Here is an 18,525-nt window from a genome sequence, read left to right as displayed (position 1 = left end):
TCCCCCCCATCCCTTGCTTAGCCTTTTATGTTTTTAACCTTGCAGTGATATTGTATTCGTTTTGCTTTGGTTTTTTGTTTTGTTTTCTTGAATAAAGTTTGTTCCTAGTGTTTTAAGTAAAGCGCTTTGGGTACTTAGAAAAGCGCTATATAAATGTGAGCTATTATTATCACAATAGTATTAGTACAATAGTAAATTACACTGATCATCCTCTCAACCGTCATGTTACAATCATGCCATCTGGACGGAAATGCAGAACTTTGAGATGGACAAAAAAATAGTTTTAGTAGATGTTTTGTCCATTCAGCTGTTGCCGCATTAAACAAACTGTTTCGCATGGGGATTCTATGTAAATTGATTTTATTTTGTGCTGTATTTGTTGTTCTTATGTGTTATCCCACTGGCACAATAAAGGCTGGTGGTGATTATTACTGTAGGAAAAAAAACAATAGTGTACTCATTTCCTGGACTGCATTCATCCTGTCTAAATTGTCCAATCATATTGTTGTCGTTAGGCAGAAACCTTGTATCTCCATGTTTCAAACGAATGCCCGACTTCGTTGTGCAAAAATGGCACATCTACACTTGTAGATTGGCTATTTCAGAAAAAAATAAAAATAAAGTAAAAGTAAAAAATAGTTCAGTGTGTCTTTGCGTTTTATAAATAAGAACTACTGTACATTGGATCCACTATAGAACTCATGTTCTTTTTTCAACTTGTGGATCTGCAGCTTTTGATACTATCTGTGTGACGCTGTAGTACGATCAGTAGGAAGTTAATTTACGCTATAACACAAAAAGTTAAGACTATGGAGTTTTCTGCCAGACAGCAACATTATGCTGCACACGCACGCACGCACGCACGCACGCACGCACGCACGCACGCACGCACGCACGCACGCACGCACGCACGCACGCACGCACGCACGCACGCACGCACGCACGCACGCACGCACGCACTCCATGCATCACTTACCAGAAAGACGAGCATAGGGTCTTCATTTAGGTTGACCTTGGTGACGATACGGCCGGTCTCCGGTTCCACGTCGAAGATGCTGCCGCTGTATGGAGACAACTCCTCGTCCACTCTGTAGCGCACAAAACTGGCTGGTGTATCCTGGAAAAGAATCATGCTATTAATACAGCCATTCACATAACTGGCTGGTGTTCCCTGGAGGAAAGAACACATACTGCTATTAATAATCATTCACAAAATGGTAAATGGTGTATTAACTGTATAGCGGCCTTTATACAAAATGCTTTAATCCGTTCACAGGCACATTCAAACAGCGACGGTAGAGCAAACACACTGTTAGTTTGGGATGGCTCCGGGTAGAAGACAGTGTTAAGCAAATACCAATGGGATTGGTATTTAAGATAGTCAAAGAGACAGTGCCCTCAATAATACCTTATATCTGTTGAACTACTTCTCCAAAGTGGGTGACACCCACACTGCTTCTCAAAGGCCCCCTTTCTGCCAGGGTTGAACCGGTTCAGTTCGTTTTTTCCCTGCCTAATTTTGAACCAAATTAATTGGTTCAGATCCCTAGAAGTTGGTTCTTCAAAATACCTGAAACAGCTGAAAGTAGCAGATCTACCAGGGGCCATTTATTTTGGGGGGGATATTCATCATGCAAAGTTCCTCTCTCTCTCTCTGCTAAACAACTCTTAAAGCTTGTCAGGAGCCGTCATTAGGCCTGACCCCTCCATCACATCCCCTGCTAATAAATCACTATTACTCCCTGATTAATACCTCTTCACTTTCCATTGGAATTAAAGCACGGCGCCATTCACAAGCAGCCCTCTGCTCTCCAGTGCTACTCACTTACATTCCTTAATGAGAGCTGGGACTCCAGTATGACCCTTTGATTAAGATTAATCACGCTCCCTGATTGCTGATTATCTCAGGGCTATCTTCTTCTCAAGCTCAGTACATGCATCCCCTCTGGACCCACCCACTACCACCACCGCCTCGGTCTGGTTCTGAAGAATCTTTTTAAAGCACCATGTTCCCCAGTGGTGGAACCGGTATACTCACAATCTTTACTTACAGTAAGTTCAGTCAGACAACTCTTAGAGTGAATTTAGAATATATATTTATTGAGCATAGATATATGAAGCAGTTTGGCATCAGGGCTCTGTCCCTATTCATTCCCTGTAACATTAACATTTTAGTTAAATTATAAGGCAAGTAGAGTTACAGGGAATGAATAAGACCCCCATGCAGGGGGATCTAGAAACAGAGCCTGTACACAGGTGGATGCTGGGGAGGTGGTGGGATTTGCAAAAACTTCATGAGCAGCAGGTTAGCAGCAAGCGAGGCAGGGAGACAGCAGCAGCAGCAGCGCACGACCGCACAGCAGGAGAGAAGCCAGGAATGAGCAGGTAGGCAGAAAGGTTTAAATAGTCGCTCTGATCAGGTAAAGAGTGCATGAGACTATAGTCACCTGATCAGGTAGGCGCGTTCACGAGTTGCCTGCCTGAACTATAGCTCCGCAGGCTTCGCATCATTAAACGTATCAATGCTGCAATGTAGAAATACTCTTTTGCGAGTAAAAGAGTATTTCAAAATGTACTTAAAGTAGCCAAAGTAGAAAGTACTCATTATGTAGAATGTACCCATTTTGCAAGTTTTCAAATCTACTGTACAAGCTCACAATGCGTCGTAGGAGACCGATTGTAGATCGGCTATTTTCAAATGGACGAAATGTATATACTGTAGGGCTGAAGTGGTTGTTTGTAATAATAATCAAAATCTACACAGTTGTCACTACTAACTATAGCTGTACAAACACCTCAACATTCCCTATAGCGTATAGTGGTAGATGAAATACTCTGTTTATTATTTATGTAAAAGTAGCAAGTAAAATGGCTGTATTCAAAATGTGACTTCAGTAAAAGTCCAAAACTACTACAGTACTCTTCTTAACAGTATAGTACCATAGTAAAATTGATGAGCTGGTAGATTTTTTTAATATATAGTTAGTACATGTAAGTACTAACAAACTGAAAGCTGCCAAATTATTGTAGTGTAGTACTAAAAACAGTACAACTGCCTCTCTGAAGCAGTGGAGGAGAAGTATTATCGTCTCTGTCGGGTGGAAACCGGCTCAAATGTCCAATACTGTTACTTTTCAGGATTCAAATTCAAAAGTAGCAAAGATAGCAGATCTCATTTCAAGCTTACGGATCTGCCACTGTTGATGCATTCATGTGACGCTGTAGTGGGATCAAGTAGGCCAGGGTGTTAATTATTATTTCTTTATCTTAAATTTTCATCCCACGATTTTGTAACCCATTTTTTCACCCGTGTCAATTATCTAATGTGATCCTGGGCTCTCTACACACCCTCCGCCAACCTAGTCCCCATATATGGGGGACATGGGGAGAGCAACGGACTTGAACTCATGCTTCCCTCATGCCTGAGTGTCCAAGTTGCTCCTTTACACATGACAGAGGGGAGTTTCCCTGGTTGGACGTAGCGCATGGAAGGAACACGTTATTCCAACCAGTTCCTTTCCCCTCCATCAGGCGCCAGGGTGTTAATTTATAATAAACAAATATGGAGATAGGAGGTTTCTGCCCGACAGCAACGATAAAGTATACTTGCAAACCTCAAGTAAAGTAAAGGTAGGCCTACCATGCAGGAACCACTTGCCTACGCTTTCCTGATTGCACACCCAGAAGACAGACTAAACGCTACATTTTTTTCTCGTAAATTCAAGCTTGATCATACTACAGCGCCACACAAAAGCATCAAAGGTAAGAGATCTGAAAGCTCGAAACACGACGTGACACGACGCAAACCAAATGGACACTTATGGGTCCACTTGGTTTACTCAACAGTGCCTAATGGATACCAAACTGAACTGGAGGTCCTTGAATTTAAAAAAAATAAAAAAATAAATCTTAGAGAACCATCACAGCTGTTAAGGATTTTCTTGGGAAAAGGCCAACATATCACCAGGGGTTGGGGGGGGCTCACTGCAGCACATAAATACATAAAGATGCCTGTCAGCACGGCACAGGCTTTTCGGTGACAACATCACTATCGTCTCCGTTGGCTGTAAACCTCATATGTCCAAAACTAGTTGTTACTTTTCAGGATTCAAATTCAAAAACTGCCAAAAAGCAGCAGATCGACAAACAGATGCTACTTTTGATGCTCTCGGTTGACGCTGTAGTGTGATCGGCGGGCGTTAATTTATGAAAAAAGCTGAAAAAAAAAAAAAAAAAAAAACGGGAGATAAGAGGTTTCTGCCTAGACATCAGCACACTGCTATGTGCCCAGCCCCCCCCCCCCCCCCCCCAGGGGCAGTGGTGGAATATTATGGTCAGTCTTGCGGATCGGATATATCATTCGCCGACTGTTTTCCTATTTTTAAACTCAACCGGCCCATGGTGGCATGCTGCCCAGAATGGGGAGGATAGGCTACAGTACAGTCCAGTTGTTAAAGGTACTGAAGTGGCAATAGGTTGTTGGTCTGCTTTTCTGGCTCACTGGTGCACAGTCATAGAGATGTTGGACAGAGGGAGATAATCCATGAAGATAATACATGAAGAGAACAAGACGGAGGCAGGTTCACCCTTTACAGCCGGGAACGCACCGGTGTCGTTTTAGCTACATTATATGGGTCTGTGTGTCAGGATAAAAATAAATAAATAATTAAATAAATTAAAAAATAGCAGATATAACAATGTATTTTTAAGTAATTGTGAAACTTTGTACTTTTGAGTATATATATTATATTAAAGCGAACATTTGTGACTCAAATCTTTGCTTATGGGCATCCCTGGAACAAAATATGTTCAGATGGGGGTCAGCAGCCGTACTGAGTAGCAAAAAACGACTTTCTGGCCTTGACAGCCCATACATCCAAATAGAGAATTCAACGACATTAACCCATTCAGACCGTACGGCATGTGGGAAGGTCATAACTAACCCAACCGACGGATCCAAAGGACGTGTACACACATCCTAGCGCATTTTCATTGATATCAAACGAGAGAAAAATATTCTGATTTTTTTTTGTTGGCCTCTCCTTCTGCACCATACTCCTTGCTTTTCGCGCATGCGCGTTGTCGTTCACTTCCCTGTTTACCGCTCACAAAGAAAGGCTCGGCGGGCGTAATCTAAGGAGCTCTCCGTGGTTTTGACCAGATGGATATACTAAGCTCTTCATTTCTGACTTCAACATGCCTCTCGTTCAAAATATGAAGCGAGGGATTATTCAGCGATTTTATCGTAATGATAGCGAGATAAGCAAGCAAAACTATGTCTCCCGGTTTTTGTCCGGAGCGGAAGGGGGCGGCTTACAGAGCAAAAGCGGTCACGTCTTCCCGGCACCCCGAGCTTCTATTTTGAAAGAAATCCTGGCGCTGATTGTGTTAAACAGACTTCGCTACTCAATCTGGCATGCGTCCGCATGTCGGACTTGCGTCTGCTCCCGTGCCTTCGGTTATGGTTAGGAGATGAGGTGGGTACAGTATACGTGTGTGTAATGTGCACCGGGTGCACGGTTCTGGCTAAATAGTCTGTATAAAGGAATACCAGCACTCACTTTGATCCTTGTTTAATACAGCAGAACATGCAGACATTTCGGCCCACAGGCCTTTCCTCAGCGTGAAACCACTAACATAGGAACATACTGTAGGTTTTCCAGAGAACTGTGTAACTGATTTTGAAGACATTTTCTTTTTTAGAAGCGGCCTCGGGTCTTAATGGATTAATCTGGGGAGGAGATGGCTGGAAACGCAGCGGGACTTCTCATGTGACGCACAGCAGCAGCAGCAGCAGCAGGACGTCGGAACGAGAGGTAGTTACATGTCTCATGTCAGTTGACCTTTATATGGCTGGGGAAAGGTGATTGGCTGGCTTGAGAATGGGTGGACAAAACGTTGACCAATCAGCTAAAGCAACAGGGGCCATCACCATGCTCGCTTGTGATCAGTGGTGGAAAAAGTACCAAAATGATTTACTTAAGTAAAGGTTAAGGTTCTTATCAGTACAGTCACTGCTTGTACTGAAAGTACTGTCAGTGCATATATCACACATTACATGAGCATGTGCATCTCTCTCTCTATCTCTCTCTCTCTCTCTTATTGTGTAGCATCTTGCAGTGACCCATTATGTTGTGATACGTGTATTGTAGCCCTATCGACGTGGCACATGTGGCACATGTGTGTGCACGTGTGTGTGCACGTGTGTGTGCACGTGTGCTTGTGTTTAGTCTGATGCTAATATTCTTTATGCAGTCTTACACTACCGTGTTCTCCCAACGCAAGCGTTCCTTCTGTCTGAAACTAAACTTTGCCAATCGCAGATTTGAACGGCTCATTTAACAAGAGCTGAGCACGTCTTGTGAGGCAAAGAAATACTATAGGAGACGGATAGCCGCCTAGAAGTGAGCGAGCATGTAGAAATAATGCCGACTCACTAAAGGTCTATAAAATATTAGGGCGGGCTGAACCGCTAATGAAGGCAGTCGCACTTTGTCACGGCGTCGATGACGCAGAACCAAAATATTCCGGGGGACGAAATAACCTTGTTCTCCGCTATTTATTAGCCCTGCGAAGGTGTCTTAGTTTCATCCTTAATGGCCTCGTAGCTTCCTACTGCCAGAAAGTCACGCTGTAAAGACATTTATATAGCGGCGGTGTGCCGTGCCGCATTCGAAGCAAAACAAAACAAAACAACATTATCCCTATCCCATTCCTTCTCAACAACGATGATTACCTTTGCTCCTGTGGTGCCTTGTTGTAAGATAGCAAAATAATTCCTGAGAGCACCACCAACTACGGTGTCACACGCCATGTCTATTCTGGCGTATGTGTAATTTCCTCCTCCACTTTAAGTAGAAATAGTTCACAGCACAGCGACCCCCAGGAGAAGCCTCTCAGATGGATTATTAAAGTGGAGCAACAGAGGCGGTGCAGCATAACCACGCCGCCGGCCTCAAACCTCGTATGTACAAAAAAGGTTCCTTTTCAGGAAAACATCTCTGTCAGTTGGAACCCTCACATGTAAAAAGAAATATATATACAGTATATAGCATTTCGACAAGCTCAAAATGTGTCGCTTCGTGGCGTTTCGAGCATGCCGATCTGCTACGCTTTCGTGCAACATTTTCATTCATTCATTCATTCATTCAATCAATCAATGTGTGTGAGCTTGTAGATCAGCTTGTAGATCATACAACGAGGTAGGGCGTTAATTTATGGAAAAAGGTTAAGTTAATTCACCTATAACCTAGCCTGCCGCAGCCTGTGTGATTTCTGGTCTAGAGGGGCGGGTGCCGGTCAAAAACAGGCGGTGGATCCTATTGGTTCACCGATATCATATCATTATAATATGTAATGTCAAACATAAAAAAGAGCAAATCTACAAGCTCACAATGAATCCATGTGACGTGTTGTGCTTGTATTTCAGCTATTTTCACACAACACTGGTACAAGCAGTGGCTCAGGGGTAGAATTGTACCAGAATTGTACCTCTCAGTCCCGGCATAGTAGTTCCGGAGTGGTTCCAACGGATTGTGTGGCCCTGGTCTTTCCCTAGTGGGACTGATCGAGGGTAGCTACTGGGATGTAAGTCGGGACTTGATCACCCCGGCTGGGTCACCTGAGTGAGGGGTATGATGTTCGCGAGACCCGAGACCCCGACGACCTTGGGATACATCACTGAGGATACGTCGCAGTTGCATCCATGCGATGTATTTTCGTTCTCAGTTATTTTCACACAACACTGGTACAAGCAGTGGCTCAGGGGTAGAGTGGCCGGATAGAAGGTTAGGGAAGGCTAAATAAAGATAGGGCTTACAGTTGCAACACACGTCCTATACATCAACAACGATCACATCAACAGCCATGGGGAGTCCATGTGGACCCTCACGGTTCCTTGAGGGGGTTCCAAATGGATCCATACAGGTCTGTAATGGAACCCAATGGACCCTTTGGTTCCATGCTTATACACTCTTCAGAGCTTGAAATGAAAAGGTTTGAGAACCGATATGTCAACAATGATCATGTCACTCACCTCAGGGTCCTCGTCTTTGGCCCGCACTCTTGCGATGAGTGTCCCTTTCTCTGCGTTGGGCGCCACCATGCCCTTATACAAGGGTTGGGTGAAGATGGGGGCAAAGTCATTCAAATCCTGGAAAATAATAACAAGACAAGAAAGAAATGTGAAATAAATACGGATTGATTGCTTCTATAGTATAAAAGAAAGCCCTCAATATCTGCAACACAAGCTGCTTCCACTGGTCTCTCACTGGTCTCTGTTGCTCATTGCCACACCAAGTTAATTCAGTCAGTCCTGTGTCCCTATAGTCAGAACCTCTGGAAATGTGAGTGGTCTTGTTCCACAAATAGTCTAGTCAAACAGTCCAGTGTACTGCAAATCTGTACTGCTCTATATAAACACTGCCAAACCTTAAATATGCACTTTAAACCTTTTTACATTGTTCTTGTGTGTTATGTTTTTTTCCTAATGTAATGTATTGTCACTGTAATATACACTGTCTGCCTGTTTTGCTTTTATCTTTCTTTTGTTTTTGAGCGGTGCCTTACTGCTCCAATGACTGGCAGTGTGTCTATGTCTGTATGTATGTATGTATGTTTGGGGTACGACCCACTGACCCCTGCAGCTGATTGGGGTCGCATTAGGGTCACACACTACTGAGCAGTATAACTATAAGCCAGCTGTGTTGTTGAGCAGCTTGAACCGCTCAGTTCACATAGGTGTGATTTCTGAGCGGTGCCTCCACTCCATTACGCAGCTATGTGTGTCCCTATGTACTGCATGTATACGTGTCACTGTGTCCCTGTGTCTGTCCGAGCACGGAAAGCTGCAACACGGTAACTCTGTCATTTCTCGACCTTTTCGGACGCGGGAAGGCTCGCCACCACCCTGGGCACCTTCCTGGGGTTCTGGATGTTCCAGGGACCCCCAGGGGACACCCACACTCATTTCTCAAATATTTTTTCCCCAAAATAATCAAAGTACAGTACAGAGCATAGTACACTACAACACAGTACAGAGCACAGTACAGTACAGCAGCTATAACAATAAATGTATAGTTGCACAGCTCAGTTCACAAAGGTGTGATTTCTTTAAAATATTGTGTGGAGACTGCAGATGTAAACTAGCATCTTTGCTAAATCCGTTTTTATGTTGCATTCACATGTAATGTCACTTAATAATATGCACTGTCTTGTCCAAATAAACAAATAAATTAAAAGTAAACTTGATGGCCAAGGTAGTCTCTACAGAATAATATCCTAAATGACCTGCTCTTTTGGCTCTTGTGTCCAGCAAAGCCGAGCTTCTCCATTAAAGAGTATAAACATAAACTCAGGTCGCTTACGTGAGCTTGTAGATCGGCTAATTCCAAATAGTCGATGTCTAAAGTGCTCTTGGCCTAAGTATCTTCTTTTGGGCTTGTTTTCATAAACTCCAGTGGATCTTGAGGTGGGCTCAGGGTAATGTGGGAGCCAATATATTGCCACGGTGATGGATAAGGCTTGGCCAATGCGAGGGTGAAACGGAATATATGCTAGTAAATTAATTTAGCACTATAGCTCCTTCACTGATGCTGTCTGCTGCATACTGAATGGGAAATATTGGAACAGGGAAGATTCTGAATCTGTGACAGCTACAGTGAAAATAATATATGGGCGCCAACAGTTGCTAGAAACTAAACATAATTGCACAATTTAGGCATTTAGCAGATGCGCTTAGTCCAGAGCAACTTAAAGTAAGCAAGGTAAACACAAAGTAATGCATCAAATAAATAGAGATAGTAATCTAGGATCGTAGATAGATAGATGAAACAAGCATTGAAACTAATTAAAAAGGTGTCACTAGATATTGCACGTAGACCCATAAATAAATAACTGAAAAAGCAACTCCTCTCTCTCTCTCTGAGCACAAAGAAAGCAACCCTGAGACAGCTGAATACACACACACACACACACACACACACACACACACACACACACACACACACACACACACACACACACACACACACACACACACACACACACACACACACACACACACACACACACACACACACACACACACACACACACAGTGTGTATTGTTACATGGACAAATGGATTCTGTGTGGTTAACGAGGCTGTACAAACAGCATGACTGATGTTTCAATAGTCCTTTCATCATTCATATCCATCAAGTGGTTACTTGCCTTCAGATGTCTCCGTAACAAAAAGAAACAGATTGATACAGGATTTTGCTGGTGAAAAGCAACGCAGCGCTCCCACTGTAATGAAGAAGGAACCGTCGGCCTGTACAGGTACGTCTCAGAACTATAGGCTTTAGAGGGTCTAAAATACCAATTGAAGGTTTTGAAACCCTTCTCTTAACCACCAAATCATTTCCATATGGTCTGCCAAATTAACCTAGCTGTGCCCATTCAATATTTTCCCCAGATGTTAACTTTTTGTGACTTTGACTACTGCGATATGCTTTTGCAGTTTCTTTTCTGAAAACTGTAGTTGTAGTATGATCAAGTATATTTACCAGAAAAACACAAAAAGTTGGATTATGGCGATAAGACAACAATTTGGGGTTCTTGACATGAAAAGGTTTGAAAACCTTTGCATATAGAGTAGACGCCGATCCTGCCTGTGCCTCCTTGCCCGGGCACCCAAGAGAAATGACCCAGGATGATTTGGGTACATTACATTCATTTGAGAGCCCACCCACTGAAGTTAAAGTAGCTCACGCATCCACTTAACAATCCACATCCTGAAGGTTTTCAGAAAATGCATGTGTTCCCTTCCCTGCAGGTTTTATTCAATGATTAGCTAATTCTACTGCTTGGCTACTGAGAATAAATGAAATGATTACTATATTTACCCAGGGTATCTGGGCTAAGCTCAAGAACTTGTTTCCAGCCAGGCCCTGCTCATAGAACATTTCATCGTAGTGGTTCAATGCCTTGTTCAAGGGCACTTCAGCGGTGGTAATTTTAACGTGTCGGACCGCTGATTCGAACTGGCGACCTTCCAGTATCAAGACCGCTCCGCAATCCGTTCGGCCACCGCTGCCACTAATAAGTGTCCAGCAGATCTGTTCAGGGAATCTGAGTAGAATTAACATATAACACCTTGGCAAATGCCCTGCCCCCCCTTTCTCACTGACAATGTTCTGTTTCTGACAATGCACTGAAAATCAACTGAACTGCCAATGGCAGGACATCTGTAGCAGCACCAAGCAAGGGAGAGGAGACTCAGGAGACGAACAGTCAGCGAGAGAGACAGAGAGAGGGAGTGAGGGAGAACACTCCCCCCTCACCCCCCCACCCCCCAGCGCCGGCTCTGTTTATCCACCCAGGAGCGTGCACGTAATTCGATGCCTGAAACGACGGATGGTACTGTACTGTGTGTCCATTACTGAGAGAAGCTGGCTGCAGCGTGAGCGTCTCTCCGTAAATGAAAATGACATTGTTATTATCCTCACCTCGCAGGCCAAAACAAACAAACAAACAAACAAGAACCGAGGCGTTGGAATTTGGAAGATTCAGCAGGAGTGAAATACACAATTCATCAGTGATGGAAAAAGTACTCAAAATTTTTACATCAATACTGCAATATAAAACTACTCTGTTACAAGTAAAAGTCTGGAATTCAAAATGTACTGGAATAATGTACAAAAGCATTGGTAAACAAAGCACCAAAAGTAAAATTACTCAAAATATCTCGTTTCAAGTTTTCAAATGTATACAAATCAATAGCTGATCTACAAGCTTGCGATGCGACGCATTGAGCTTGTACAGTAGGTCAGCTTTTTTCAAATGGCCGAAATGAAATGGTTAATGTATGTTTTGTAATAATAATAATCAAAATCTACAAAATAATACTAGTATAATAGTACTACAGTAGTAGCTAAAGTTTTCAAATAAATGTAGTGGAGTCAGAGTACAATACTTGGATCCGAGATGTAGTGGAGTAGAAGTAAAAGTATTGGAAATTGGAAATCCCAAAGGTAAAAGTACCTCAAAATGTTACTTAAGTACAGTACTTCAAGTACGTCAATGTTGCATATAAATTCACAGTACAGTACTTCAAGTACGTCAATGTACCTGAGTCACTTTCCACCACAGCAATCCATCACCGCAAGGCATTGGACGGGGAGAGAGGGACAACAATGTGCCCAAAACAATACAAACACTGGGAAATCAAACGCGAGCGACTTCAAATGACACAGCGCTGTATGAGGGAGAACCGAAGAGCATCCCTCTACCCCCCCCACCCCCCCACCCCCCGGGGCGCAGGCCTGCGTTTGGCTGTGAATCCATTAGGCTCACTCTAATTGATGTCTGCCTCTTCAAATAGCAGACATGAGGGCCTGATAACACTCGGGGCATTCTCTCTCTCCGCCTCGCCTGGTGTTTATCAAGCAACACGTACACCTGGGTTGGTGTTGCCAGAAGACTTCGTGAGAGAAATAAGCAAACACAGGCCGACTTAAACAAAGCCCAAAGCAAAAGCCCAAATAGACTACACGGCTGTTTGGAAATGGCCGATCTACAAGCTAGCGGTGTCAAAAACAATAGATTTGTGCGTGATTCTGCATCGATAGAGCAGAATAATTATAGATAATTATTTAGCCTTCGATTAGATAATCGAAGGCTAAATATAATTAATATAATAATAATATAATTATAATCCTGTATATAATTCTAAATACAATATGTTGTTCAGAATATCTGACTGCTTGTGCTGAGTAATGAACCGTTCTAACATTTTAATAACTCCTGTATGGAGTATACTATATTCATTTGACGGTCCTTGACATGAAAATGGTTGAAAACCACTGGTTTAAACAACACTAGGAAACAAGCCCCAAAACTACCGATATTTACATGCAACTTTACTGAAAAGGCACCCAGAACGTAAATTTAACCTATGGGAGCCAACCCAGGGCAAAGCCAGGAGGGGAAAGAAGCGCACCACCTATGTAGACGTGCTGCGGCGCGACAGCTTGGTGTTGTCAGCCAAGCTGTCAACACTGCAGAGCTCAAGAACCTGATGCTGATTTGTGGCAGCGGTGGCCGAACGGATTGCGGAGCGGTCTTGATACCGGAAGGTCGCCAGTTCGAATCAGCGGTCCGACACGTTAAAATTACCACCGCTGAAGTGCCCTTGAACAAGGCATTGAACCACTACCATGAAATGTTCTATGAGCAGGGCCTGGCTGGAAACAAGTTCTTGAGCTTAGCCCAGATACCCTGGGTAAATATAGTAACTTTGCTTTGCTTTGCTTTTTACCTCACTCTCGCAGCAACTAACTTACTGAAAAACAGAATAAGCAGACATGGCAACACTGACTCTAATACTGTACATGTCTGCCGCTTCAAATAGCAGACATGAGGGCCTGATAACGCCGAGCTCTCGATATAATAATCTAAATCTAAATCTCCAAAGTCATTCAAATAATCGTACTGGAGTAAAAAGTAAGCAAACAATATTTGCCTGTGAGATATAGTGGCGTTAAGTAGAAATATAAAGTATTGAATAACATAACATGTATAGAAATTTCCCTTTTTCTTTTCTTTTTGTTATGATTTTTTGTATTCATCACAGAAACAACACAATTATGTAAAAAACAAAAAAACAAAAAAAAAGATACTTGAGTAATGTAAAATGACCTCAAATTTGTATTTCAGTAGAGGGATAAGGAACACTGCATGTGGTCCTTATCGGAGGACACAGCCAGGCTACATGGTGGACAGACAGGCTTGAGGTTGGAAGCTCAGCCGATAGAGGGTATGCGCATGCATAAAGTGAGTGGCAAATTTAGATTAACTTTGTTTAATGCAATCATAGGACTTTTCTGTTTGTATATGGTGTGTCAAGGCCATGCAGAAAGTCGTTATTTTGCAACACAGTAGGCGTTCACGCAAAACCTCCGGTTTTGATGATGATGTCACGCGCATACCCTCTATTGTTGTTCCCTGGGAGTCAATGCTCTGTGGATTGTTGCTCCCCATGGGAGTCAATGTTCCATGGAAAACATTTATCTCTCTATGACACCATAGTGTTTTGTTTTACATCTCAGTGCTGCACATCCAAGACCACTGAAGTGGATGAATCGCATTATGCCTCGAGATTAACCTGCATGAGATGTGTGGGGAAACACAAACACACACGCACAGACATGTATGCATGTCACATGCACACACAGATACAATAAACACAAACACATACTGTAGATGCATCATCCATCATCATCAGTTTTCGACTGCGGTTGAGATCATGGATTTCACAATGCCACGCCAGACTTTCCAGTCCTTCATTAACATCCCCACTTCCTGCTTACTGATGCATGTGTTCCTAGCGATGACATCAGGGAACGACAGTTTTTCTACCTCTGGTCTGCTTTGAGGCAGGACTCCAGAGAAGAAGGGAAGATATAACCTCATTGTCAGCTCTGTAGCAGTGGCCGGCAAACTGTGTTCTTCTGGATCGGACTAGTGAAGAAACACGGGGAAGGTTGCCATATATTAGATTAGTCGATGGGTGGCTCTTCCACGCACGCACGCAAGCGCAAACGCCTGCCTGCACGCACGCATGCCCGCCCACCCGCACGCACGCACACACGCGCACACACACACACACACACACCTCGAGAGGAGGCGCTGCGTGAAGTAGCTGCCATTATGTCACTCCACTGCCGCTCCATCTCGTGGCCGCCGCTTCACGCAGCAACCACCGGTAAACTACCGGTAACAGCCACGGCGCTGCCGTGGGGAGGGGCGGCAGCTGCCGGGGAAACTGGGGGGATTATGACACTCGACTGCCGCTCGCTTCCGCGGCAGTGCGTTTGGTCCGACATGCGCTACGTCGTGGATGCGGTTATGGTTAGGGTAAGGGCTTGGGGTAGAGTGTCGGACTGATTCCGCCGAGAAATACTGGCGCCTGCCACGGGTGTTCCGCAGCTGATGCCATGTGTTCTGTCGTGCTTGCGGTTATGGTTAGGTTTAGGTGTAGAATGTCGGACTGATGCCGCCGAGAAACACTACCGACTGCCGCGGGTGCGGCAACCGTGAAATGCATTCGCTCTCTCTCGTAAATGGATTCCTGACTGTTCGATCGGACCGTGACACAAAGTTATGCTGCAAGAGTGTAGGCGGCGGGCTTGCGGTGATGATCAACAACAAGTCGTGTAATCCTGGGCACATCACGGTAAAGGAGCGTATCTGGCAGCCAGACATTGAACTGATCTGGTCGTTAGTACTACTACTACTACTTGCCCCATGAATATTCACATGTCCTCGTGTTTGTTGTTTACAAACAACAAAAAAGTAAATAGTAGCGTGTGACGTCATTCACTCCGCAATCGCTAGGTTGCAGACAAAACATCCAAGTGCATTCATGGCAGTGGCAGGTGAATTCAACCACGTGTCACTCTCAAAGACCCTGCCCACTTTCAGTTTGTGAGCTGCACTACGAGAGAGGACAGGACACTGGATCTATTCTATGCAAATGTCAAGAATGCATATACATGCACAGCACTGCCCAAGCGGGGTGGATCTGACCACAACCTTGTTCACCTCACATCCCTATACACACCCATGGTAAAACAACTGCCAGTAAGAAAGTGGTCACCAGAGGCCAATGAGGTGCTGAGGGGGTGTTTTGAGGCTACGGGCTGGGGAGTCTTCTATGAGTCACACGGGGAGGACATTGATGGATTGACAGACTGTATTACTGACTATGTACAATTATGTGTGGATAATGTTGTACCCACCAAAACTGTACGTTGCTTTTCAAACAACAAACCCTGGGTCACTGGTGACTTGAAGGATCTTCTCAACCAAAGAAGAAGAGAGCCTTCAAGGCTGAATCGGGTGCAAAGGGAATTGAAGAAGAGGATAAGCGAGGCAAAAGACACATACAGTACAGGAGGAAAGTAGAAGAGAGTCTGACACGGAATAATGTGCAGGAGGTGTGGAAGGGTCTTCAGAACATGTCCAAAAGCAATCCACCAGCCGATCAGTGGAGGACAACCTGGATAAAGCCAATTAATTAAATCTGTTTTTCAACAGGTTTGCTCCCAGGCCTCCCCGTAGCCCTCCATCCCAGATCCCAGCACAACTTGTGATGCCACTCCCCCCCCTCAAACCCTTTGGCTCCCCCTCCCTCCTCCCCTTCCCCATCACCACCACACCATGTCTGACTGTGACCTCTGAACAGGTGAGGAAGGAACTGAGGAGGCTACACCAGGGCAATTCTGCAGAGCCTGATGGCAGCAGACCGAGGGTTCTGAGGACATGTGCAGAGCAGCTGGCAGCAGTGCTCGGGCATCTCTTCAAACTCTCACTGAGACTGAGGAGGGTTCCAGAGCGATGGATGACATCCTGCATCGTTGCAGAGATACAACACACACACACACACACACACACACACAGACAGATGCATAATAAACACAAATGAATAGATGCACGCACATGCAGTCATACACACACGAGCTGTGCACACAGTGGTGCAACAGGAGGTGTTTAATCCTTTGCTTCGGGTTCAGCTGTAGTTAATCTGGTGAAAGGTTGGACGCACGCACGCACGCACGCACGCACGCACGCACGCACGCACGCACGCACGCACGCACGCACGCACGCACGCACGCACGCACGCACGCACGCACGCACGCACGCACGCACGCACGCACGCACGCACGCACGCACGCACGCACGCACGCACAGATTCAGCTGGTGAAATGTTGGAAGCCGGAACACAAAATCTGCTGAACCCCCTGACCTGACACCACTAATAATGAGTCATTCAGACACTGTGGAACAAGGTGGATATCGTCTCTGTCGGGTGCAAGCAAGCACACAACGCATCGCCATGCAACCAGACACTACCAATACTGTATGTACAAGCAGCTTTACAGAAAAACAAGCCCATAAGTCACTTATAATGAGTGTAACATACAGTGTGTTACACACAGCGAGCGCCAGACATTGTTTCCAACGGCCGCAGCCACACTGGAGGTGTCAAATGGACATGTCAAAACCTGTCGTTGCATCTCTCAAAGCTGGGTTCTCCTTTGGCAGAGACCATCTGAGATTTGTTTCGAAGCAACGCAAGGCCTGTCACGCCTGAGGTTAGGGGATAGGGTCAGTTGTAATGGGGCCAGTCGGACCAAAGAGGGTACGTCGGAATAAAGGAGCAATGGCATGGCATGCGCTTTTAGTATATCACGGCCAAAAGGGCCCAAATAAAATATGTTCCAACTATAGAGGGCTAATTCCCTTGAAGGTGTTTACTGCCAAAGACAAATTTGTGTTTTTAGTTTTTACACTAGATGGCACTCTTGGCTAACCTATGATTCACCATTCAACTCCCAGTGTGACCAGGAACAAAGACATCACACGGTTACAAAAACTCGTCTGCCATCCACTGCACATTAGAGACATTTCTAGAACTTCTCTATCTCTCTTTCCTGTATCGTTCCATTTCAGCCGCGACCACCATTCAATTTTCAATGGACTATAAGAACAGATTTACAAGCGTTTTTTTTTTTTCACGCAGCGAATGGCTCTCTCATTATCAACGTTCCCAGTGCAATCATCATGAAGATAAATACACTGTGACGACTTAAAAGGTAAGTAAATATGAAAAAAGGCCTGGCACTGGGTGGTACATTAACCGGTTTAGCATAATGCCAAAGCATTTATAAAAAATACATTTCCCTCTGCTTTCTACATTCACATTCAACTGCCCACAACTATGGAAGGGAAGGGAGCATCGCGACCGCACTTATTTTCTCTCTCTCTTTTGATGCCAACACGTTTGTACGATTACTCAAGTAACATTTTGAATGCATGCCTTGTACTTGTAACAGTATTTTCATATTGTGGCATCGCTACTTTTAATTAATCCACTAAGACCTGGCACGCATCTGTGTCACTTTAACCACTTTAACCATTATTTTAAACTTTAGCTGTTGAAAAATAGCAGATCTATTTGCTATTTTAGAAAAATCGTGAAAATGTGTGCAAATCTTTGAATATATATCATTTCACAGTGAACGTTTATCTTCGCTTCTGGGGGGTCCCTGAAACAACATATTTTCGGATGGTGGTCCCGCGGCCAAATACATATATAATACTTGGGGTCCTTGACATGAAATAGTTTGAGAACTACTGAGAACATAGGTTTTTCAGAAGACATTTGTAGAATTGGGTCCCCGGGTCTTAATAGGTAGAGTAAAATATCCGAGTACTTCTACCACTGTAGACTGAATGCATATAATGCAATTCAATACACTGGTGCTGATGACCTACACGGCACCACGTCAAGGGCATGGCCTCCAGAACATGATTTAGCCCTTCCCACCGCCCGAACAGGACATCTGTCACCTCCCTACGACACCCTGGCCATCACTCCATCCACGCGTCTCCCAGAACTCCCCCCTCTCAGTCAGGACTGCATGCAATTTATGTCACCGTTTGACAACTCACCTCTTCAGATCTACCTCACCTCACCCCT

The 18,525-nt window shown here is 44.4% G+C and overlaps 1 protein-coding gene across 3 annotated transcripts in view; it reads right to left on the bottom strand.

Annotated features, from left to right (window-relative positions):
- The window catches only part of LOC306931686 (protocadherin-15-like), a gene marked incomplete at its 3' end in the record, with an annotated part of 360,480 nt that overhangs the window by 61,717 nt on the left and 280,238 nt on the right, over positions 1–18,525 (bottom strand). For all 3 annotated transcript variants that reach the window (XM_079513231.1, XM_079513232.1, XM_079513233.1), the window contains 2 exons: positions 8,036–8,152; positions 977–1,117 (listed from right to left, as the gene is read on the bottom strand). In XM_079513231.1, the coding sequence (XP_079369357.1) occupies positions 977–1,117; positions 8,036–8,152 (258 nt within the window). The remainder of the gene's footprint in view (positions 1–976; positions 1,118–8,035; positions 8,153–18,525) is intronic.

The sequence above is a fragment of the Electrona antarctica genome (genome assembly GCF_951216825.1).
Source record: "Electrona antarctica genome assembly, chromosome: 10".
Classification (NCBI taxonomy): domain Eukaryota; kingdom Metazoa; phylum Chordata; class Actinopteri; order Myctophiformes; family Myctophidae; genus Electrona; species Electrona antarctica.
This window is presented reverse-complemented; position numbering and strand designations above follow the sequence as displayed.